Source organism: Oncorhynchus nerka, linkage group LG9a (assembly GCF_034236695.1).
Source record: "Oncorhynchus nerka isolate Pitt River linkage group LG9a, Oner_Uvic_2.0, whole genome shotgun sequence".
Taxonomy (NCBI): Eukaryota; Metazoa; Chordata; class Actinopteri; order Salmoniformes; family Salmonidae; genus Oncorhynchus; species Oncorhynchus nerka.
Window position 1 is genome coordinate 528,434 of NC_088404.1, and position 25,210 is coordinate 553,643.

The following is a 25,210-nucleotide window of genomic DNA, read 5'->3' on the forward strand; positions in this document are numbered from 1 at the left end:
ACTCCACGACCCACACTCTGCAGGGCTGCTGTTCAGCAGCAGATCCCTCCACGACCCACACTCTGCAGGGCTGCTGTTTAGCAGCAGATCCCTCCACGACCCACACTCTGCAGGGCTGCTGTTCAGCAGGTCCCTCCACGACCCACACTCTGCAGGGCTGCTGTTCAGCAGCAGATCACTCCACGACCCACACTCTGCAGGGCTGCTGTTCAGCAGCAGATCCCTCCACGACCCACACTCTGCAGGGCTGCTGTTTAGCAGCAGATCCCTCCACGACCCACACTCTGCAGGGCTGCTGTTTAGCAGCAGATCCCTCCACGACCCACACTCTGCAGGGCTGCTGTTTAGCAGTAGATCACTCCACGACCCACACTCTGCAGGGCTGCTGTTCAGCAGATCCCTCCACGACCCACACTCTGCAGGGCTGCTGTTCAGCAGATCCCTCCACGACCCACACTCTGCAGGGCTGCTGTTCAGCAGCAGATCCCTCCACGACCAATGCCTGGCTGAGAAAGCAATAGATGTTCTGATCCAGTTTGGCACCACATACAGTGCATTCAGAAAGTATTCAGACCCCTTGACTTTTTACAGATTTTGTTAGGTTACAGCCTAAAATTGATTAAATATTTTTTATCCCTCAACTATCAACATAACACCCAATAATGACAAAGCAAAAACAGGTTTTTAGAAATGTATAAAAACTAATGCTAATTAGTGCTAATGCTAATTTATAAAAAAATACAACATCTGAAATATCACATTTACATAAGTATTCAGACCCTTTACTCAGTACTTTGTTGAAGCACCTTTGTCAGTGATTAAAGCCTCGTGTCTTCTTGGGTACGACACTACAAGTTTGGCACACCTGTATTTGTGGAGTTTCTCCCATTCTCCTTTGAGGATCTTCTCAAGCTCTGTCAGGTTGGATGGGGAGCCTTGCTGCACAGCCTTTTTCAGGTCTCTCCAGAGATGTTGATCGGGTTCAAGTCTGGGCTCTGACTGGGCCACTCAAGGACATAGAGAGACTTATCCTGAAGTGATTCCTCCGTTGTAATGGCTGTGTGCTTAGGGTTGTTGTTCTGTTGTAAAGTGAACCTTCGACCCAGTCTGAAGTCCTGAGCGCTCTGGAGCAGGTTTTCATCAATGATCTCTCTGAACTTTGCTTCATTCATATTTGCTTGACTAGTCTCCCAGTCCCTGCCCCTGAAAACATCCCCACAGCATGATGCTGCCACCACCATGCTTCACCGTAGGGATGGTGTCAGGTTTACTCCAGACATGACGTTTGGCATTCAGGACAAAGAGTTCAATCGTGGTTTCATCAGGCCAGACAATCTTGTTTCTCATGGTCTTAGTCTTTAGGTGCCTTTTGGCAAACTCCAAGCAGGCTGTCATGTGCCTTTTACTAAGCAGTGGCTTCCGTCTGGCCACTCTACCATAAAGGCCTGATTGGTGGAGTGCTGCAGAGATGGTTGTCCTTCTGGAATGTTCTCCCATCTCCAGAGAGGAACTCTAGAGGTCTGTCAGAGTGACCATCAGGTTCTTGGTCACCTCCTCCTCTTTTGGAGAGATTGGAAACCCAAATTGGTCTACACGGACATGTTCTGGCCTGGTTTAGATCTATTCTGTCGGAAAGATATCAGTTTGTCTCTGTGAATGGTTTGTCCTCTGACAAATCAACTGTAAATTTCGGTGTTCCTCAAGGTTCTGTTTTAGGACCACTATTGTTTTCACTATATATTTTACCTCTTGGGGATGTTATTCGAAAACATAATGTAAACTTTCACTGCTATGCGGATGACACACAGCTGTACATTTCAATGAAACATGGTGAAGCCCCAAAATTGCCCTCGCTAGAAGCATGTGTTTCAGACATAAGGAAGTGGATGGCTGCAAACTTTCTACTATTAAACTCGGACAAAACAGAGATGCTTGTTCTAGGTCCCAAGAAACAAAGAGATCTTCTGTTGAATCTGACAATTAATCTTAATGGTTGTACAGTCGTCTCAAATAAAACTGTGAAGGACCTCGGCGTTACTCTGGACCCTGATCTCTCCATTTGAAGAACATATCAAGACCATTTCGAGGACAGCTTTTTTCCATCTACGTAACATTGCAAAAATCAGAAACTTTCTGTCCAACAATGATGCAGAAAAATTCATCCATGCTTTTGTCACTTCTAGGTTAGACTACTGCAATGCTCTATTTTCCGGCTACCCGGATAAAGCACTAAATAAACTTCAGTTAGTGCTAAATACGGCTGCTAGAATCCTGACTAGAACCCAAAAATTTGATCATATTACTCCAGTGCTAGCCTCTCTACACTGGCTTCCTGTCAAAGCAAGGGCTGATTTCAAGGTTTTACTGCTAACCTACAAAGCATTACATGGGCTTGCTCCTACCTATCTCTCTGATTTGGTCCTGCCGTACATACCTACACGTACGCTACGGTCACAAGACGCAGGCCTCCTAATTGTCCCTAGAATTTCTAAGCAAACAGCTGGAGGCAGGGCTTTCTCCTATAGAGCTCCATTTTTATGGAACGGTCTGCCTACCCATGTCAGAGACGCAAACTCGGTCTCAACCTTTAAGTCTTTACTGAAGACTCATCTCTTCAGTGGGTCATATGATTGAGTGTAGTCTGGCCCAGGAGTGGGAAGGTGAACGGAAAGGCTCTGGAGCAATGAACCGCCCTTGCTGTCTCTGCCTGGCCGGTTCCCCTCTTTCCACTGGGATTCTCTGCCTCTAACCCTGTTATGGGGGCTGAGTCACTGGCTTACTGGGGCTCTCTCATGCCGTCCCTGGGGGGGCTGCGTCACCTGGGTGGGTTGATTCACTGTTGTGGTCAGCCTGTCTGGGTTGGTGCCCCCCCCTTGGGTTGTGCCGTGGCGGAGATCTTTGTGGGCTATACTCGGCCTTGTCTCAGGATGGTAAGTTGGTGGTTGAAGATATCCCTCTAGTGGTGTGGGGGCTGTGCTTTGGCAAAGTGGGTGGGGTTATATCCTTCCTGTTTGGCCCTGTCCGGGGGTGTCCTCGGATGGGGCCACAGTGTGTCCTGACCCCTCCTGTCTCAGCCTCCAGTATTTATGCTGCAGTAGTTTATGTGTCGGGGGGCTAGGGTCAGTTTGTTATATCTGGAGTACTTCTCCTGTCGTATTCGGTGTCCTGTGTGAATCTAAGTGTGCGTTCTCTAATTCTCTCCTTCTCTCTTTCTTTCTCTGTCTCGGAGGACCTGAGCCCTAGGACCATGCCCCAGGACTACCTGACATGATGACTCCTTGCTGTCCCCAGTCCACCTGGCCATGCTGCTGCTCCAGTTTCAACTGGCCTGGGCCCTAGGACCATGTCCCAGGACTACCTGACATGATGACTCCTTGCTGTCCCCAGTCCACCTGGCCATGCTGCAGTTTCAACTGTTCTGCCTTACTATTATTCAACCATGCTGGTCATTTATGAACATTTGAACATCTTGGCCACGTTCTGTTATAATCTCCACCCGGCACAGCCAGAAGAGGACTGGCCACCCCACATATGCTCTCTCTAATTCTCTCTTTCTTTCTCTCACTCGGAGGACCTGAGCCCTAGGACCGTGCCCCAGGACTACCTGACATGATGACTCCTTGCTGTCCCCAGTCCACCTGACTGTGCTGCTGCTCCAGTTTCAACTGTTCTGCCTTATTATTATTCGACCATGCTGGTCATTTATGAACATTTGAACATCTTGGTCATGTTCTGTTATAATCTCTACCCGGCACAGCCAGAAGAGGACTGGCCACCCCACATAGCCTGGTTCCTCTCTAGGTTTCTTCCTAGGTTTTGGCCTTTCTAGGGAGTTTTTCCTAGCCACCGTGCTTTTACACCTGCATTGTTTGCTGTTTGGGGTTTTAGGCTGGGTTTCTGTACAGCACTTTGAGATATCAGCTGATGTACGAAGGGCTATATAAATAAATTTGATTTGATTTGATTTGACCTCCCTCACCAAGGCATTTCTCCACCGATTTCTCAGTTTTGGTTCATCCTTGTTCATCCTTCTGTTTCATTCTTCTGGTTCCTCATTCTGGTTATATCCCCTGGTTCTTCATTCTTCTTCTTATGGCCTATAGGTGTGATCCGTCAGATGAGGGATGCCCTGAAGGACCATTCCTCTAAGTCCATTGTCTCATATAAGTTACCTAGCTTCCTTCTGGTTCATCCACCTTGTTCCGTCCCCTGGTTTGTCTTTCTGGTTCATCCATCTAGTTCCTAATTATGGTTAATCCTTCTGGTTCATCCATCTGGTTCCACCGCCTGGTTCCTCATTCTGGTTCCATCCCAGGTTTCAACATTCTGGTTCATCCTTCTGGTTCCTCATCCTGATTCCATCCCAGGTTTCAACATTCTGGTTCCTCCTTTTGGTTCCTCCTTCTGCTTCCTCATTCAGGTTCATTCTGCTTCCTCATTCAGGTTCATTCTGCTTCCTCATTAAGGTTCATCCTTCTGCTTCCTCATTCTGGTTCATCATTCTGCTTCCTCATTTGGGTTCATCATTCTGCTTCCTCATTCTGGTTCATCCTTCTGCTTCCTCATTTGGGTTCATCCTTCTGGTTCCTCATTTGGGTTCATCCTTCTGGTTCCTCATTTGGGTTCATCCTTCTGGTTCCTCATTAAGGTTCATCCTTCTGCTTTCTCATTTGGGTTCATCCTTCTGGTTCCTCATTTGGGTTCATCCTTCTGGTTCCTCATTAAGGTTCATCCTTCTACTTCCTCATTCGGGTTCATCATTCTGCTTCCTCATTTGGGTTCATCATTCTGCTTCCTCATTCTGGTTCATCCTTCTGCTTCCTCATTTGGGTTCATCCTTCTACTTCCTCATTTGGGTTCATCCTTCTACTTCCTCATTTGGGTTCATCCTTCTGCTTCCTCATTCTGGTTCATCCTTCTGCTTCCTCATTTGGGTTCATCCTTCTACTTCCTCATTCTGGTTCATCCTTCTGGTTATGTCCCCTGGTTCTTAATTGTTCTTCTTCTTCTGTCCTATAGGTGTGATTCGTCACGTGGGGGATGCCCTGAAGGACCACTCCTCTAAGTCCAGAGGGAAGGTATGTGCCATCGGTATCGCTCCCTGGGGCATCATAGAGAACAAGGAGGACCTCATCGGTAGAGATGTAAGTGTTACAAGCCAGTTGCTCAGTCCCCCTCTTAGCACCACAATCAGCCATGAATCATTCACACCTGTGACCATTCACTCCATTACTCCAAGCACCAGTTATCTGTTGTAAAGCATACCCAGGCCTATATCACGAGAGAAAGTGTTTTCCAGTATGTTGTTTTTTGGTATGTGTTCCTCAGTCAGCGATATTGTATTTCTTCTTCCTTCTCACCAGGTAACACGGCCGTACCAGACCATGTCCAACCCGCTGTCCAAGCTGTCTGTCCTGAACAACAGCCACTCCCACTTCATCCTGGCCGACAACGGCACTACAGGGAAGTATGGAGCGGAGGTGAAGCTACGCCGCCAGCTGGAAAAACACATCTCACTGCAGAAGATCAACACACGTAAGTCAACCATACAGAACTCAGCCTACGAATCAAATTAGATTGATTGAGTCCACTAATGATAAAATCAAATGTTATTTGTCACATGCACCAAATACAAAATGAAATACAACATTTGTAGACCTTACCATGAAATGCTTACTTACAAGCCCTTAACCAACAATGCAGTTCAATAACTAAAGATAAGACAATTATTTACTAAATAAACTAAAGTAAAACATTAAATAAAAGTTACGCAAAAACGAAATAAACTAAAGTAAAAAACTAAATAAACTAAAGTAAAACATTAAATAAAAGTTACACAATAAAATAATAATACTGAGGCTATATACAGGGGGTACTGGTTCTGAGTCAATGTGCTGGGGTACAGCTTAGTCAAGGTAATTTGTAGTAACATGTAGGATGAGCATTGTCTTGTTTGCTTACAGCTTGTTGAGTCTTAATGCCAGCATCGGTTTGTGGTGTAAAATAAACGGCTATGAAATATATACATGAAAACTCTCTTGGTAGATAGTGTGGTCTACAGTTACTCATGAGGTACTGTACCTCAGGTGATTAATACCTGGAGATCTCTTTAGTATTAGACATCACGCACCAGCTATTACTGACAAATAGACACACACCCCCACCCCTCGTCTACCAGACGTAACTGTTCTGTCCTGCCTATACATGGAAAACCAAGCCAACTGTATATTATCTGTTTCGTCATTCATCCAAGAAAAAATCTTCGTCCAGTTCGAGGTGAGTAATCAATCTTGTGATATCCAGAAGCTCTTTTCGGTCATAAGAGACGATTGCTGCAACATTATGTACAAAATAAGTTACAAAAAATGTGAAAAAACACAAAATAGTACAGTTGGTTAGGAGCCCTTAGAACGGCAGCCCTCCCCTCCACCGCCAGTCTTCCCCAATGTGGAGTCCTGGAGCGTGTTATTGTCTGTGACCAGTGGGTTTCCCTTTGTCATCCTATGCCTGGAGATTGTGATAAGGCAGGGACAGCAAAGGGATGCTCAGCTTTCACCTCTGACTTCAACCTCCCCAACACTGATGGTCTGGCCAAACCTCAAAGAGATGATCAATGAACCATTCTCTGACCAAGATGGCCATCCTGTAGTTATGTTGCCGGGATGCCAATATCCATTCTTGTGTTGTATGTATTACATTTTTGAAAGACATTTTATTTTTGTATCAAATCGCCAGTTGGTAAACTATGCGAATAATTGGCACATTAACAAACATTATAATATTTCACTGTGATAATTCTATTGTATTTAATTTTGTGTGTGTTACTGTGTGTTGCAGGCCTGGGCCAGGGGGTCCCGTTGGTGTGTCTGATAGTAGAGGGAGGTCCTAATGTCATCTCCATCACCCTGGAGAGTCTGAAGGAGGAACCTCCCGTCCCCGTGGTGGTCTGTGATGGCAGCGGGAGGGCATCGGACATCATGTCCTTCGCTCACAAATACTGCGAGGAGGGAGGGTGAGGATAGACCTGTCTATCTACTGCTTCTAGTCTTTCTTCTTCACTCAATTCTTCATTTCTTCTTCTTGTTCTCATTCTTCTTCGTCCTGTACTACTACTAAATCTCCTTCTAAAGTCTGATAACTGACGACGTGAGGGACCAGCTGCTGGTGACCATACAGAAGACCTTCAACTATAGTAAGAGCCAATCACAGCAGATCCTGCTCATGGTCATGGAGTGCATGAAGAAGAAGGAGCTGGTGAGTAGAGGAGTAACTCAAATAGGATCTACTTTTTAGCTAATTAAATTCAATGACGTAAAATACATGTATATAACTAATTACTTTGGATTACATAAAAAATATACATCATTGAACTCAATGTATTTAAAATATTTACTTTAAAGGCCCAGTTGCTGTCAAAAACGTGGTTTATCTTTTTTATTTCACCTTTATTTAACCAGGTAGGCTAGTTGAGAACACCTTTATTTAACCAGGTAGGCTGGTTGAGAACACCTTTTTTTAACCAGGTAGGCCAGTTGAGAACACCTTTATTTAACCAGGTAGGCCGGTTGAGAACACCTTTTTTTAACCAGGTAGGCTAGTTGAGAACACCTTTATTTAACCAGGTAGGCTAGTTGAGAACACCTTTATTTAACCAGGTAGGCTGGTTGAGAACACCTTTTTTTAACCAGGTAGGCTAGTTGAGAACACCTTTATTTAACCAGGTAGGCTGGCTGAGAACACCTTTATTTAACCAGGTAGGCCAGTTGAGAACACCTTTATTTAACCAGGTAGGCCAGTTGAGAACACCTTTATTTAACCAGGTAGGCCAGTTGAGAACACCTTTATTTAACCAGGTAGGCCAGTTGAGAACACCTTTATTTAACCAGGTAGGCCAGTTGAGAACACCTTTATTTAACCAGGTAGGCCAGTTGAGAACACCTTTATTTAACCAGGTAGGCCAGTTGAGAACACCTTTATTTAACCAGGTAGGCCAGTTGAGAACACCTTTATTTAACCAGGTAGGCTAATTGAGAACACCTTTATTTAACCAGGTAGGCTAGTTGAGAACACCTTTATTTAACCAGGTAGGCCAGTTGAGAACACCTTTATTTAACCAGGTAGGCCAGTTGAGAACACCTTTATTTAACCAGGTAGGCTAGTTGAGAACACCTTTATTTAACCAGGTAGGCTAGTTGAGAACACCTTTATTTAACCAGGTAGGCTAGTTGAGAACACCTTTATTTAACCAGGTAGGCCAGTTGAGAACACCTTTATTTAACCAGGTAGGCCAGTTGAGAACACCTTTATTTAACCAGGTAGGCTAGTTGAGAACACCTTTATTTAACCAGGTAGGCTAGTTGAGAACACCTTTATTTAACCAGGTAGGCTAGTTGAGAACACCTTTATTTAACCAGGTAGGCCAGTTGAGAACACCTTTATTTAACCAGGTAGGCCAGTTGAGAACACCTTTATTTAACCAGGTAGGCTAGTTGAGAACACCTTTATTTAACCAGGTAGGCCAGTTGAGAACACCTTTATTTAACCAGGTAGGCTCTGACAGCAGAGAACTGGAAGGAGAGGCGTCCAAAGGAAGAATTGGCTTTGGGGGTGACTGGTGAGATATACCTGCTGGAGTGCGTGCTACGAGAATTGGCTTTGGGGGTGACCGGTGAGATATACCTGCTGGAGTGCGTGCTACGAGAATTGGCTTTGGGGGTGACCGGTGAGATATACCTGCTGGAGTGCGTGCTACGAGTGGGTGCTGCTATGGTGACCGGTGAGATATACCTGCCGGAGTGCGTGCTACGAGTGGGTGCTGCTATGGTGACCGGTGAGATATACCTGCCGGAGTGCGTGCTACGAGTGGGTGCTGCTATGGTGACCGGTGAGATATACCTGCTGGAGTGCGTGCTACGAGTGGGTGCTGCTATGGTGACCGGTGAGATATACCTGCTGGAGTGCGTGCTACGAGTGGGTGCTGCTATGGTGACCGGTGAGATATACCTGCTGGAGTGCGTGCTACGAGTGGGTGCTGCTATGGTGACCGGTGAGATATACCTGCTGGAGTGCGTGCTCACAGTGGGTGCTGCTATGGTGACCGGTGAGATATACCTGCTGGAGTGCGTGCTACGAGTGGGTGCTGCTATGGTGACCGGTGAGATATACCTGCTGGAGTGCGTGCTACAGTGGGTGCTGCTATGGTGACCGGTGAGATATACCTGCTGGAGTGCGTGCTACGCAGTGGGTGCTGCTATGGTGACCGGTGAGATATACCTGCTGGAGTGCGTGCTACGAGTGGGTGCTGCTATGGTGACCGGTGAGATATACCTGCTGGAGTGCGTGCTACGAGTGGGTGCTGCTATGGTGACCGGTGAGATATACCTGCTGGAGTGCGTGCTACGAGTGGGTGCTGCTATGGTGACCGGTGAGATATACCTGCTGGAGTGCGTGCTACGAGTGGGTGCTGCTATGGTGACCGGTGAGATATACCTGCTGGAGTGCGTGCTACGAGTGGGTGCTGCTATGGTGACCGGTGAGATATACCTGCTGGAGTGCGTGCTACGAGTGGGTGCTGCTATGGTGACCGGTGAGATATACCTGCTGGAGTGCGTGCTACGAGTGGGTGCTGCTATGGTGACCGGTGAGATATACCTGCTGGAGTGCGTGCTACGAGTGGGTGCTGCTATGGTGACCGGTGAGATATACCTGCTGGAGTGCGTGCTACGAGTGGGTGCTGCTATGGTGACCGGTGAGATATACCTGCTGGAGTGCGTGCTACGAGTGGGTGCTGCTATGGTGACCGGTGAGATATACCTGCTGGAGTGCGTGCTACGAGTGGGTGCTGCTATGGTGACCGGTGAGATATACCTGCTGGAGTGCGTGCTACGAGTGGGTGCTGCTATGGTGACCGGTGAGATATACCTGCTGGAGTGCGTGCTACGAGTGGGTGCTGCTATGGTGACCGGTGAGATATACCTGCTGGAGTGCGTGCTACGAGTGGGTGCTGCTATGGTGACCGGTGAGATATACCTGCTGGAGTGCGTGCGAGTGGGTGCTGCTATGGTGACCGGTGAGATATACCTGCTGGAGTGCGTGCTACGAGTGGGTGCTGCTATGGTGACCGGTGAGATATACCTGCTGGAGTGCGTGCTACGAGTGGGTGCTGCTATGGTGACCGGTGAGATATACCTGCTGGAGTGCGTGCTACGAGTGGGTGCTGCTATGGTGACCGGTGAGATATACCTGCTGGAGTGCGTGCTACGAGTGGGTGCTGCTATGGTGACCGGTGAGATATACCTGCTGGAGTGCGTGCTACGAGTGGGTGCTGCTATGGTGACCGGTGAGATATACCTGCTGGAGTGCGTGCTACGAGTGGGTGCTGCTATGGTGACCGGTGAGATATACCTGCTGGAGTGCGTGCTACAGTGGGTGCTGCTATGGTGACCGGTGAGATATACCTGCTGGAGTGCGTGCTACGAGTGGGTGCTGCTATGGTGACCGGTGAGATATACCTGCTGGAGTGCGTGCTACAGTGGGTGCTGCTATGGTGACCGGTGAGATATACCTGCTGGAGTGCGTGCTACGAGTGGGTGCTGCTATGGTGACCGGTGAGATATACCTGCTGGAGTGCGTGCTACGAGTGGGTGCTGCTATGGTGACCGGTGAGATATACCTGCTGGAGTGCGTGCTACGAGTGGGTGCTGCTATGGTGACCGGTGAGATATACCTGCTGGAGTGCGTGCTACGAGTGGGTGCTGCTATGGTGACCGGTGAGATATACCTGCTGCAGTGCGTGCTACGAGTGGGTGCTGCTATGGTGACCGGTGAGATATACCTGCTGGAGTGCGTGCTACGAGTGGGTGCTGCTATGGTGACCGGTGAGATATACCTGCTGGAGTGCGTGCTACGAGTGGGTGCTGCTATGGTGACCGGTGAGATATACCTGCTGGAGTGCGTGCTACAGTGGGTGCTGCTATGGTGACCGGTGAGATATACCTGCTGGAGTGCGTGCTACGAGTGGGTGCTGCTATGGTGACCGGTGAGATATACCTGCTGGAGTGCGTGCTACGAGTGGGTGCTGCTATGGTGACCGGTGAGATATACCTGCTGGAGTGCGTGCTACGGGTGGGTGCTGCTATGGTGACCGGTGAGATATACCTGCTGGAGTGCGTGCTACGGGTGGGTGCTACGAGTGTTTGATATATTTCCACACTATAAGTTTGGAATAATACTGTGAAATTGTGAAAAAGAAATGTCAGCATGTTTTGGTGGGATGTGGTTTTGGCATAACTGGTAACATCACCAGGTGATAAATGAGTTAATAGACAAACGAAAAAGGAAGTTCCAAATCTCTCTATGTAGTTTTCAGATTACCCCATCCTCACTCAGACCACTTGCAGACAGTCCTAGCCAAATTCTTGCTTGAGAAATTGCTCTTTGCTAAGAAGATATTTTTGTTTATTTTTGACCATTTTAATTGATAACAATTACAGAAAGGTTCTTAATTGCTACCCAGAAATGATTTGAAATTGAGATAAAATGGGTGCGTTGGACCTATTGTACTGTTGAAAAATGTGTTCATCCATTCATTCCCTCATCTGTGGACTTCCTCCATTGGTTTTATGAATAAACATGTTCCCTACAACTCTCCCATATCTGTCTGTTGCAGTAACAGGTTGGTCATTATGTCACGTGTTTTTCATCATGTAATCAGGCCTGTGTGTATCACTCATACAGCTCTACCTCCCAGCCCTGAGTGATTCATATCTCATCACCACCAGTAATATAAGGATTTATCTCCCAGCCCTGAGTGATTCATATCTCATCACCACCAGTAATATAAGGATTTATCTCCCAGCCCTGAGTGATTCATATCTCATCACCACCAGTAATGTAGAGCTTACAACCAGCGACTAGAGTGGAAAGGTTCTAATCTACACTGTAGATCGTTTTAATTCCATGTATTTTGTATTTGTATTTATTAGGGATCACTATTAGTCAATTCCAAGGCAGCATCTACTCTTCCTAGGGTTCAAACACATTAAGGCACTTACATTACATATAGAACAAGAGAAAACATCATTACACCACTACAATATAACATGTATAATACCACCATACAACAATTATTTTACTAGGCAAGTCAGTTAAGAACAAATGTTTAATTTCAATGACGGCCAAACACTGATCAGGGGCAGAACGACAGATTTGTACCTTGTCAGCTCAGGGATTTGAACTTGCAACCTTTCGGTTACCAGTCCAACACTCTTAGCACCAGGCTACCCTGCCGCCCCGCAATGTGCAGTGTCAAATGTTTGGACACACCTACTCATTCAAGACTTTTTCTTATTTTTACTATTTTCTACATTGTAAAATAATAGTGAAGACATGCAAACTATGGTAAAACACATACGGAATTATGTAGTAACCAAAAAAGTGTTAAACAAATTAAAATGTTATATTTTAGATTCTTCAAAGTAGCCACCCTTTGTCTTGATGACAGCTTTGCACACAAATCTGTCGTTCTGCCCCTGAACAGGCAGTTAACCCACTGTTCCTAGGCCGTCATCGTAAATAATAATTTATTCTTAACTGACTTGCCTAGTTAAATAAAGATAAAATAAATAAAAGAAGGTATTTTTTTTATCTGATTCTACTGCTTGCATCAGTTACCTGATGTGGAATAGAGTTCCATGTAGTCATGGCTCTATGTAGTACTGTGGGCCTCCCATAGCCTGTTCTGGTGATTGTGAACAGACCTCTGGTAGCATGTCTTGCGGGGTATGCATGGGTGTCTGAGCTGTGTGCTAGTAGTTCAAACAGACACCTCGCTGCATTCAGCATGTCAACACTTCTTACAAAAACAAGTAGTGATGAAGTCAGTCTCTCCTCCACTTTGAGACGTGATAGATTAAATGCATATTATTAATTTTAGCACTCTGTGTACATCCAAAGGCCCTTTTTGTGGCACCTGACCACACGACTGAACAGTAGTCCAGGTGCAACAAAACTAGGGTCTGTATGACCTGCCTTGTTAATAGTGCTGTTAAGAAGAGAGAGCAACGCTTTATTATGGACAGACTTCTCCCCACCTTACCTACTGTTGTATCAATATGTTTTGACCATCCAGAGTTACTCCAAGCAATTTAGTCACCTCCGCTTGCTCCATTTCCACATTATTCAATACAATGTGTAGTTGAGGTTTAGGGTTTAGTGAATGATTTGTCCCAAATACAATGCTTTTAGTTGTAGAAATATTTAGGACAAACTTCTTATTTAACCTTTATTTAACTAGACAAGTCTTAAGAAAATAATCTTATTTACAATGACAGCCTAGGAACAGTGTGTTAACTGCCTTGTTCAGGGGCAGAACGACATATTTTGATCTTGTCAGCTCGGGGGATCCAATCTAGCAACCTTTCAGTTACTATCACTATCATCTGTAAATGAGAACGTGTTCTCAGTCAACTTACCTGGTAAAATAACGGATAAATAAAAATAAAAAATAAAATCGTCCAACGCTCCAACCACTAGGCTACCTGCCACCCCTATTCCTTGCCAACCACGCTGAAACTAACTGCAGCTGTTAAGTTTTGCAGTAATTTCACTCACTGTAGTAGCTGACGTGTATAGTGTTGAGTCATCTGCATACCATTAGTAAAGATTGAAAAAAGGAAAGGGCCTAGACAGCTGCCCTGGGGAATTCTTGATGTAATCAGTATAAAGTACTGACAATCCATCAGCCTAAGTGTCTTCACAGTCAGCAGAGTACTGATCGATCAGTATAGAGCAGTCTCATGGGCTGATAGGTCAACTGCAAGCAGCCTGAAAGGTTGATAAGTCAGCAATGGACAGCCTGACAGGGCAGTACAGCGGCACCATTTATGCACCTGCAGCAGATCCTCAGTGGTACTACGTGATGTGATTGGTGGTTTAAAACTCAGGGAAGATAATCCATCTGAGACTCACTCCTCCCTTCATACATCTGGACTGGACAGATCAGAGCACAGGACCACCTGGTCTGCCAACAGCCAGGCCTCAGCCCATCCATCCACAGTAGCAATAACCTGGACAGCCCTGCTCTGAGCAGTCCTGTCCTACAGTATATTACATACTGAGCCAGATAGATAGAAAAGAGGATCCATCTCCCTAATCCACCCAGAGGTTCCTCAGCTCATGCTAATATACCCAAGCCTATCCCGGTCCATCCCCAGAGTGCAGAGCTGTCTCACAAAGACAGTGATGTGATATCACTATCACCAATGTCTGAGTAATATACCTTAATTCCCTTGACCGACACAGCAGACTTTCCAGCCATCTCATATCAGACTTATTTAACCTCTTCAGTCGACCCTCTACTTTTTTGAACATTAAAAATCGCGCAACATTTCAGCGCCCTGCTACTCATGCCAGGAATATAGTATATGCATTTGCTTAGTCTGTGTGGATAGAAAACACTCAGACGTTTAAAAAACTGGTTAAATCACTGCTGTGGCTTTACCAGAACGGCATTTACATCGAAAAGCACAGGAAAAACTGATCACTGAAAATGGGGAAAATATATCCATGCGCTACTTGAACCCATTGATAAACGTGAACCACAATTAATTGACTGAGGTTGCAGTACCTACAGCTTCCACAGGGTGTCTAGAGTCTTGTCATTTCCCTTCGAGTTTTTTCTTGGTCAAACACATACAGGACACCGTATCTAATCCGGTCTAGGACCGGATATTTTCGTTGAGTTTCTAGCCGGACATTTTTCCAGACGGACAGCTAATGATCTTTACATCGCCTCCTGATGAATTTTATCGCTTATTAACGTTTACTAATACCTAAAGTTGCATTACAAACGTATTTCGAAGTGTTTTGTGAAAGTTTATCGTCGACTTTTTGAATTTTAAAAAATGACGTTACGTTTTGAAACTATGTTTTTTTCGTTTATCACACAGTCTACATATAACGATATCTAGGCTTTATATGGACCGATTTAATCGAAATAAAGACCCAAATAGTGTTTATGGGACATCTAGGAGTGCCAACAAAGAAGATGGTGAAAGGTAATGAATGTTTTCTATTTTATTGTGCGGTTTGTGTAACGCCGAAATGCTAATTATTTTGTTTACGTCCCCTGTGGGTCTTTTGGGGTGTTGCATGCTATCAGATAATAGCTTCTCATGCTTTCGCCGAAAAGCATTTTAAAAATCGGACTTGTTGCCTGGATTCACAACGAGTGTAGCTTTAATTCAATACCCTGCATGTGTATTTTAATGAACTTTTGAGTTTTAACTAATACTATTAGCATTTAGCGTAGCGCATTTGCATTTCCAGAGCTCTAGTTGGGACGCAAGCGTCCCGAGTAGAAGCAACAGGTTAAGCTGACCATGTTAAGACCAACAGTCCCTGCTATGATTTTTTAAACTGACATTTAAAGGCAATTATCCCACATTAGCAGAGACTGCATTAACAGTAAACTTCGCATATGTCGGCTTAATCTTAAATGATCTTTACATTTCAATTGTGAAGTCTGTAACACTTCAGGGAAACAAAATTAATAGAGCCCTTAGTCTCCATATAAGCAAATATCATGAAGAAAAACGTATATAATATTCACTCATTTATTTAATCACTCACATGATCAGACTTTCACATACAGTATCTGACCTGGATGTTGTTTTTTGACCTGAACCTTAAACTGAGAGCCTGAGCACTTGAGGTGTTGCCAACCTGAGATAGAGTACTTCATGACAAGATGTAGACCACACCATCTATCAAGAGAGTTTTCATCAATATTTTTTGTATCAGTCTATCTACCACCACTTACCGACACTGGCACTAGGACCGCAGTCAACGAGCTGTATAAGGCCATTTGCAAACACAAAAATGCTTTTCCAGAAGCGGCGCTCCTATTGGTCAGGGACTTTAATGCAAGCTAACTTAAATACGTTTTACCTCATTTCTACCAGCATGGCACATGTGCAAACTGAGGACCACGTTTACTCCACACACAGACGCATACAAATCTCTCCCCCGCCCTCCATATGGCACATCTGACCATAATTATATCCTCTTGATTCCTGCTTACAAGCAAAAACTAAAGCAGGAAGTACCAGTGACTTGCTCAATATGGAAGTGGTCAGATAACGCGGATGCTACACTGTGACATACCCACAGTGACCGCGCGTACATATCCCAACCAGAAGCCATGGATTACAGGCAACGTCCGCACCAAGTTAAAGACTAGAGCTGCCTCTTTCAAGGAGCAGGACACTAATCCGGACGCTTATAAGAAATCCCGCTATGCTCTCAGACGAACCATCAAACAGGCAAAGCATCAATACAGGACTAAGATTGAATCCTACAACACCAGCTCTGACACTCGCAGGATGTGGCAGGGCTTGCAAACTATTACGGACTTGCAAAGGAAACCCAGCTCTGAGCTGCACAGTGACGCGAGCCTACCAGATGGGCTAAATGCCTTTTATGATTGCTTCGAGGTAAGCATCACTGAACCATGCATGAGAGCATCAGCTGTTCCGGATGACTGTGTGATCACACTCTCCGTAGCCGATGTGAGCAAGAACTTTAACCCTTGTGTGGAGTTCGGGTCTGTGGGATCCATTTTAAAAGTTTACTAAAATAAAAATGATACAATCATTTTTGGCTCATTTTCTGTGAAGAACATGTCAAATAACACTGTGCACCCCCCTACACATTTATATTACATAGGTGGTGACCGGGGTAATACAAGTGTGGAAATTGAGTGATTAGGTGAAAACAAGTAAAAATGAAACAAAAAGGTTTGTGTGCCCTCACTCTGTCTTCCTCTCCTTCCTGAGCCTGCTGTTTCAACACAGCACCAAGAACATGTCTGTCTCCCGCTTTTCTCGCACTCTTTACCCTTTGTAGTGTGTGAAACTACACAATGCCCTGAGGAACCAGCACAATATAAATTACATTACATTATTTCAATACATTGTAAAAAAGTATGTTCTACACACACTACACCAGCCAGATGCAAGTTGGGGGACAAAAGAAATGAATAGCTTTGCGTGTGTGGCTCCTTACCACAATCAATCAGTTAGGCAAAAATAATCTCTGCTCAGAGCACTTAGAAATAATAATAACTCATCAGCAGCCTGCAGGAGGAGAAGGAGAAATATGTATGTCAAAATATTTTGAAATTGAATGGTCTTCTTTCCCAAGGAATGAACCACACCGCATGGCTACCAATGTGAAAAGAATGCAACCAGGGCTGACACAGATGGCGGTTACTCATGTGCAGAACATAGTCTTCTTTTGAACTGTTCATCCCAGACACCATCCAGAAAATCATTCTGGACTGGACTCATTTGGAGGGAAGGCGTGTTTATGGAGAGAGATGGACCAAACTCATTTGCATGCATACTTCAGGGTTATTATCATTGCTGATGTTTCAGGTCCAATGGGGAATCCACATAATCCTTGTGGAATGCAGAAACTGGCAAAGAACCTTTCTGTGTAACAATGTCTTTTGAAAACCACATTATTTCCAGGATTATTCGCTTCGATAATTGAGACACTAGACCAGCTTGGCGTTAGAGAGACAAGCTAGCTGCAATCAGGTCAGTGCAGAGAGACAAGCTAGCTGTAATCAGGTCAGTGCAGAGAGACAAGCTAGCTGTAATCAGGTCAGTGCAGAGAGACAAGCTAGCTGTAATCGGGTCAGTGCAGAGAGACAAGCTAGCTGTAATTAGGGCAGTGCAGAAAGACAAGCTAGCTGTAATCAGGTCAGTGCAGAGAGACAAGTTAGCTGTAATTAGGTCAGTGCAGAAAGACAAGCTAGCTGTAATCGGGTCAGTGCAGAGAGATAAGCTAGCTGTAATCGGGTCAGTGCAGAGAGACAAGCTAGCTGTAATCAGGTCAGTGCAGAGAGACAAGCTAGCTACAATCAGGTCAGTGCAGAAAGACAAGCTAGCTGCAATCAGATCAGTGCAGAGAGATAAGCTAGCTGTAATCAGGTCAGTGCAGAGAGACAAGCTAGCTGTAATCGGGTCAGTGCAGAGAGACAAGCTAGCTGTAATTAGGGCCGTGCAGAAAGACAAGCTAGCTGTAATCAGGTCAGTGCAGAGAGACAAGTTAGCTGTAATTAGGTCAGTGCAGAAAGACAAGCTAGCTGTAATCAGATCAGTACAGAGAGACAAGCTAGCTGTAATCAGGTCAGTGCAGAGAGACAAGCTAGCTGTAATCAGGTCAGTGCAGAGAGACAAGCTAGCTGTAATCAGTTCAGTGCAGAAAGCAAAGATAGCTGCAATCAGGTCAGTGCAGAGAGACAGGCTAGCTACAATCATGTCAGTGCAGAGAGACAAGCTAGCTGCATTCAGGTCAGTACAGAGAGATAAGCTAGCTGTAATCAGGACAGTACAGAGAGACAAGCTAGCTGTAATCGGGTCAGTGCAGAGAGATAAGCTAGCTGTAATCAGATCAGTGTGGGACAAGTGGGTGGACAGCCTTCCCCTGTTTTACAACCCTGGGCCCAACGTTATACTTGTAAGTGTATTTGGGGAAGCCAGATGAAGAAGCCCCTGAGAAGAATCAAGGGATGCGAGTTGTCCGAGGCCAAAACATCACATGCAATTACTTTTTTTGCTTCGCACAAGCTGGGACAGGAGCTCCTCAAGAGGAAGCTGACGATGTTAGGAACAGTATGAAAAATAAGCCAGAGCTCCACCTCAGCTGTTGAATTCACAGAACAGGCCTATCAATTCCTCTAAGTTTGTGTTCAGGGCCAAATCGTCCCTAGTGTCCTACGTGCCAAAGAAATGCAAAAATGTGGTACTCATGAGTACGCTGCATAGGGATGGGAGAATAAATGGCCAGGAACATCAAACAGAAATCATAAAGGGTTACAATGCCACAAAAGGAGAGGTGGACAATTTAGACAATGTGGTGACTGCCTACAGACCCTATGCTGGCCACTTGTGATATTCTTCAACTTCTTGGACATCTCCGCGTAATATGCATTTGTCATCTGGATGGCGTTGAACCCAGATTGGAACAGAGGGGTTCCCCAGAGGAGATAATTTCATCAAGTAGCTGAGCAAGACATTGGTAAGACCTAAAATCCAGAGGAGGAAACATATCCCAAGGACCCCAGCTTCTGCATCATGAGGAGGATTCGGGAGGAGGATGCTGGTGCCCCATCCACTCAACCCACGAACCAACAACTCCAATACCAGAAGTAAGTGTGAGTGATGCTGTTGCATGTGTTGGTGTCTGACTCTCCTACCTTGGCCTGCTGTAACTAAATATGTGAGTGAGATGTCAGTAAAATTCCTGAACTAAGTGTTTTCATCATTGTAGATTGCAGCCGGAAGCAAAAAGAAGTAGCGCTGAGACACTGTACACTGTGGTGCTGTGATGTGTGTGGACCCAAGAAGGACAGGAAGACACAGTGCACATGCATCAAGTGCAAGTAATACATTTTCAACACACAAACAGTAAAACTCTGCCCTCATGTTGTGTGTAGACCGGCCTACATTTCTGTTCAATGGGGCTCATTTATCATTTACATAAAATACTGTATGTACAATTTGTTCTTCCAATTTGTTCAGTTCAAAGCAATAAACATCAACAATGATAACCGTGTTTCATGTGTATTTGTTCAAGATGATTTATTCCACTCATGACTTGATTATAATTGATTTATATTTGAAAAAATCACATTTTATAAAAAATAAATGAATAGTGCTTTTATTGATAAATGTGATCTAGCAGAGGTAAATATGCTCTCCATATTTCTTTTAATTGCTATAAGCCAACATCTAAGTATTAAGTATTTTTGTGTAAATTGTTATGGTTGTATTTTTTTAAAACCCAATAATTTTGTGGGTCCATCAAACCTGCGAACATTGGGTGAATAACAAAAACATGAACATCACACAAGGGTGAAACAGGTCAACATTCACATGGCAGCGGGACCAGACGGATTACCAGGACCTGTACAAATTGGCAATTGTCTTCACTGACATTTTCAAACTCCCAGACCGAGTCTGTAATACCTACATATTTCAAGCAGACTACCATAGTCCATGTGCCCAAGAACACAAAGGCAACCTGCCTAAATGACTACTGCCCCGTAGCAGTCATGTTGGTAGCCATGAAGTGCATTGAAAGGCTGGTCATGGCTCACATCAATACCATCATCCCAGAAACACCAGACCCACTCCAAAACATATACCACCCCAACAGATCCACAGATGACACACTCTCAATCACACTCCACACTGCCTTTCCCACCTGGACAAAAGGAAAACATATGTGTTCATTGACTACAGCTCAGCATTCAACGCCATAGTGCCCAAAAAGCTCATCACTTCAAAGGGGGTGACACTAGACCCAAACTGCTACAGACTTATATCTTTCCTACCTTGTCTTTCTACGGTCTTCGAAAGCCATGTTAACAAACAGATTACCGACCATTTCGAATCCCACCGTACCTTCTCCGCTATGCAATCTGGTTTCAGAGCTGGTCATGGGTGCTCCACAGCCACGCTCAAGGTTCTAAACGACATCATAACCTCCATTGATAAGAGACATTACTGTGGAGCCATATTGATCGACCTGGCCAAGGCTTTCCACTCTGTCAATCACCACATTCTTATTGGCACACTCGACAACCTTTGTTTCTCAAATTATTGCCTCGCCTGGTTTACCAACTACTTCTCTGATAGAGTTGAGTGTGTCAAATCGGAGGGACTGTTGGCCAGACCTCTGGCAGTCTCTATGGGGGTGCCACAGGGTTCAAACCTCGGGCCGACTCTCTTCTCTGAATACATCAATGATGTCGCTCTTGCTGCTGGTGATTCTCTGGTACACCTCTACGCAGACGACACCATCTACAAGTCTCTGCTAGGTAATGCCCCGCCTTATCTCAGCTCACTGGTCACCATAGCAGCACCCACTCGTAGCACACGCTCCAGCAGGTATATCTCACCGGTCACCCCCAAAGCCAATTCCTCCTTTAGTCGTCTTTTCTTTCAGTTCTCTGCTGCCAATGACTGGACCGAACTGCAAAAATCACTGAAGCTGGAGACTCATATCTCCCTCACTAGCTTTAAGCACCAGCTGTCAGAGCAGCTCACAGATCACTGCATCATGTTCAACCTCTCCCTGTCTGAGTCTGTAATACCAACATGTTTCAAGCAGACCGCCCTAGTACTGTGCCCAAGAACACGAAGGTAACCTGCCTAAATGACTACGGACCCGTAGCACTCACGTCTGTAGCCATGAAAAGCTTTGAAACACTGGTCATGGCTCACATCAAATCCATCATCCCAGAAACCCTAGACCCACTCCAATTTGCATACCGCACCAACAGATCCACAGATGATGCAATCTCAATCGCACTACCCTTTCTCACCTGGACAAAAGGAACACCTATGTGAGAATGCTATTCATTGACAACAGCTCAGCATTCAACACTATAGTGCCCTGGGACTAAACACCTCCCTCTGCAACTGGATCCTGGACTTCCTGACGGGCCGCCCCCAGGTGGTAAGGGTAGGCAACAACACATCTGCCACGCTGATCCTCAACACGGGGGCCCCTCAGGGGTGCATGCTTACTCCACTCATGTACTCCCTGTTCACCCATGACTGCATGGCCAAGGACGACCCAACACCATCATTAAGTTTGCTGACGACACAACGGTGGTAGGCCTGATCACTGACAGAGATGAGACAGCCTATAGGGAGGAGGTCAGAGACCTGGCAGTATGGTGCCAGGACAACAACCTCTCCCTTAAAGTGAGCAAGAATAAGGAGATAATCGTGGACTACAGGAAAAGGAGGGCCGAACACGCCCCCATTCACATTGACGGGGATGTAGTGAAGCTGGTTGACAGTTTCAAGTTCCTTGGTGTCCACATCACCAACAAACTATCATGGTCCAAACACACCAAGAAAGTAATGAAGAGGGCACTACAACGCCTTTTCCCCCTCAGGAGACTGAAAAGATTTGGCAGGTGTCCCCAGATCCTCAAAACGTTCGAGAGCTGCACCATTGAGAACATCCTGACAGGTTGAATCAGCGCCTGGTATGGCAACTGCTCGGCTTTAACGGGTAGTGTAGTGTGTACAGCCCAGTACATCACTGGGGCCAAGCGTCCTGCAATCCAGAACCTATTTAATATGCGGTCTCAGAGAAAGGCCCAAAAATGTGCCTAAAAACTCATCACCCAAGTCATAGACTTTACTCTCTGCTACCGCAAGGCAAGCGGTCCCCGGAGCGCCAAATCTAGTTCCAAAAGGCTCCTGAACAGCTTCTACCCCCGAGCCACAAGACTGCTGAACAATTGATCAAATGGCCACCCCCACCTTTGTTTTTACACTGCTGCTACTCGCTGTTTATTATCAATGCATAGCCACTTTACCCCATGTACAAATGACCTCGATTAACCTGTAGCACATTCACTCGGTATATAACCTCATTATTATTAACTTGTAACCTATTAATTATTAACCTCATTATAGTTATTTTATTGTGTTATTTGTATTTGAAATGTTTTTACTTTTTAAAATATTTTTTTACTTGATTTTTAAAATATTTTCTTAACTCTATCAAGAACAGAATGTGGTGAATGTTTGTTCTATTCCTCATCTCTTCCATAGATAACAGTGTTTCGAATGGGTTCTGAAGGACAGCAAGATATTGAAATGGCCATTCTGACTGCTTTATTAAAAGGTAACTCTTTTAAATATTCTTATATTGTTTTATTTTTAGGGGTTAGATCAGCAGTAATATTGCAGATAGATATTGTCGTTTCCATTTATGTAATTTTCTGCATCATTTCCAATCCCCCATATTTTTGTAAATATATATATATATATATATATATACTGTATATACAGTACCAGTCAAAGGTGTGGACATACCTACTCATTTCAGGGTTTTTGCAGGGGTAATTACATGATTCCATATGTGTTATTTCATAGTTTGGGTGTCTTCACTATTATTCTACAATGTAGAAAATAGTAAAAACAAAGAAAAACCCTGGAATGAGTAGGTGTGTCCAAACTATGTATGTATGTATGTATGTATGTATGTATGTATGTATGTATGTATGTATGTACTTTACCAGCTTGAATACCAACTTAGTCAATGGTTTTTCTTTATTTGTACTATTTTGTACTTTAAGACAAGTTCAGTCAATCCGAAACATTTCAAGTGCCGTCACAAAAACCATCAAGCGCTATAATGAAACTAGCTCTCATGAGGACCACCACAGGAACGTAAGACCCAGAGTTACCTCTGCTGCAGAGGATAAGTTCATTAGAGTTACCAGCCTTAGAAATTACTGCCCAAATAAATGCTTCACAGAGGTCAAGTAACAGACACATCTTAACATCTTAACATCAACTGTTCAGAGGAGACTGCATGAATCAGGCCTTCATGGTCGAATTGCTGCAAAGAAACCACTACTAAAGGACACCAATAATAAGAAGAGACTTGCTTGGGCCAGAAACCCGAGCAATGGACGTTAGACCAGTGGGAATTTGTCCTTTTGTCTGTTGAGTCCAAATTTGAGATTTTTGGTTCCAACCGCCGTGTCTTTGTGAGACGCAGAGTAGGTGAACGGATGATCTCTGCATGTGTGGTTCCCACCAAGAAGCATGGAGGAGGAGGTGTGATGGTGTGGGGGTGCTTTGCTGGTGACATGGTCTGTTTGTTATTTAGAATTCAAGGCACACTTAACCGGCAAGGCTAGCACAGCATTCTGCAGCGATACGCCATCCCATCTGGTTTGCGCTTAGTGGGACTATCGTTTGTTTTTCAACAGGACAATGACCCAAAACACACCTCCTGGCTGTGTAAGGGATTATTTGACCAAGGAGAGCCTGCTGAGTGCTGCACCAGATGACCCGTCCTCCACAATCACCCGACCTTAACCCAATTGAGATGGTTTGGGATGATTTTGGCCGCAGAGTGAAGGTAAAGCGGCCAACAAGTGCTCAGCATATGAGGGAACTCCATCAAGACTGTTGGAAAAGCATTCCAGGTGAAGCTGGTTGAGAGAATGCCCAGAGTGTGCAAAGCTGTCATCAAGGCAAATGGAGGCTACTTTGAAGAATCTAAAATCTTTAATGTATTTTGATTTGTTTAGCACTTTTTGGTTACTACATTATTCCATATGTGTTATTTTATAGTTTTGATGTCTTCACTATTATTCTACAATGTAGAAAATAGTACAAATAAAGAAAAACACTTGAATGAGTAGGTGTGTCCAAACAGTTGACTGGTACTGTGTATATACACATCTTTCAAAATATATTTTCCTTTATTATTTTCCCCTAACCCTACCACCTCTCCCCTAATTGGATTAAACTAATGGACAATAACACTTACAGTGGCATGAAAAAGTATGCTAACCCTTTGGAATTACCTGGACTTCTACATAAATTGGTCATAAAATGTGATCTGATCATCTAAATCACAACAATAGACAAACACAGTCTGCTTCAACACAGTCTGCTAATAACACACAAAGAATTATACATTTTCATGTCTTTATTGAACACACTGTGTAAACATTCACAGTGCAGGATGGAAAAAGTATGTGAACCCTTGGAATAAATAACTGGTTGACCCTCCTTTGGCAGCAATAACCTCAACCAAACATTTTCTGTGGTTGCGGATCAGTGGCTTCTTCCGTGGTTTCCTCCCATGAACACCATTCTTGTTTAGTGTTTTACGTATCGTAGACTCGTCAACAGAGATGTTCGCATGTTCCAGAGATTTAGCTGACCCTCTAGGATTCTTCTCAACCTCATTGAGCATTCTGCGCTGTGTTCTTGCAGTCATCTTTGCAGGACAGCCACTTCTAGGGAGAGTAGCAACAGTGCTGAACTTTCTCCATTTATAGACAATTTATCTTACCGTGGACTGATGAACATCAAGGCTTTTAGAAATACTTTTGTAACCCTTTATGCAAGTCAACAATTCTTATCATCTGAGATCTTTTTTGTGCGAGGCATGGTTCACAGCAGTCAATGCATATTGTGAATAGCAAACTCAAATTTTGTGAGTGTTTTTTATAGGGCAGGGCAGCTCTAACCAACATCTCCAATCTTGTTTTAATGATTGTACTCCAGGTTAGCTGACTCCTGACTACCAATTAGCTTTTGGAGAAGTCATTTGCCTAGAGTTTCACAAAATTCTTTCAACCTACACTGAA

General features: G+C 44.6%; 1 protein-coding gene across 1 annotated transcript in view; it reads left to right on the forward strand.

The window, feature by feature from the left end:
* LOC115122664 (transient receptor potential cation channel subfamily M member 1-like) overlaps nucleotides 1-25,210 on the forward strand; it is a 115,059-nt gene that overhangs the window by 17,477 nt on the left and 72,372 nt on the right. Inside the window, exons 3-7 of the mRNA XM_065022172.1 lie at nucleotides 5,020-5,144; nucleotides 5,364-5,535; nucleotides 6,838-7,012; nucleotides 7,131-7,254; nucleotides 22,647-22,719. Of these exons, the coding sequence (XP_064878244.1) occupies nucleotides 5,020-5,144; nucleotides 5,364-5,535; nucleotides 6,838-7,012; nucleotides 7,131-7,254; nucleotides 22,647-22,719 (669 nt within the window). The remainder of the gene's footprint in view (nucleotides 1-5,019; nucleotides 5,145-5,363; nucleotides 5,536-6,837; nucleotides 7,013-7,130; nucleotides 7,255-22,646; nucleotides 22,720-25,210) is intronic.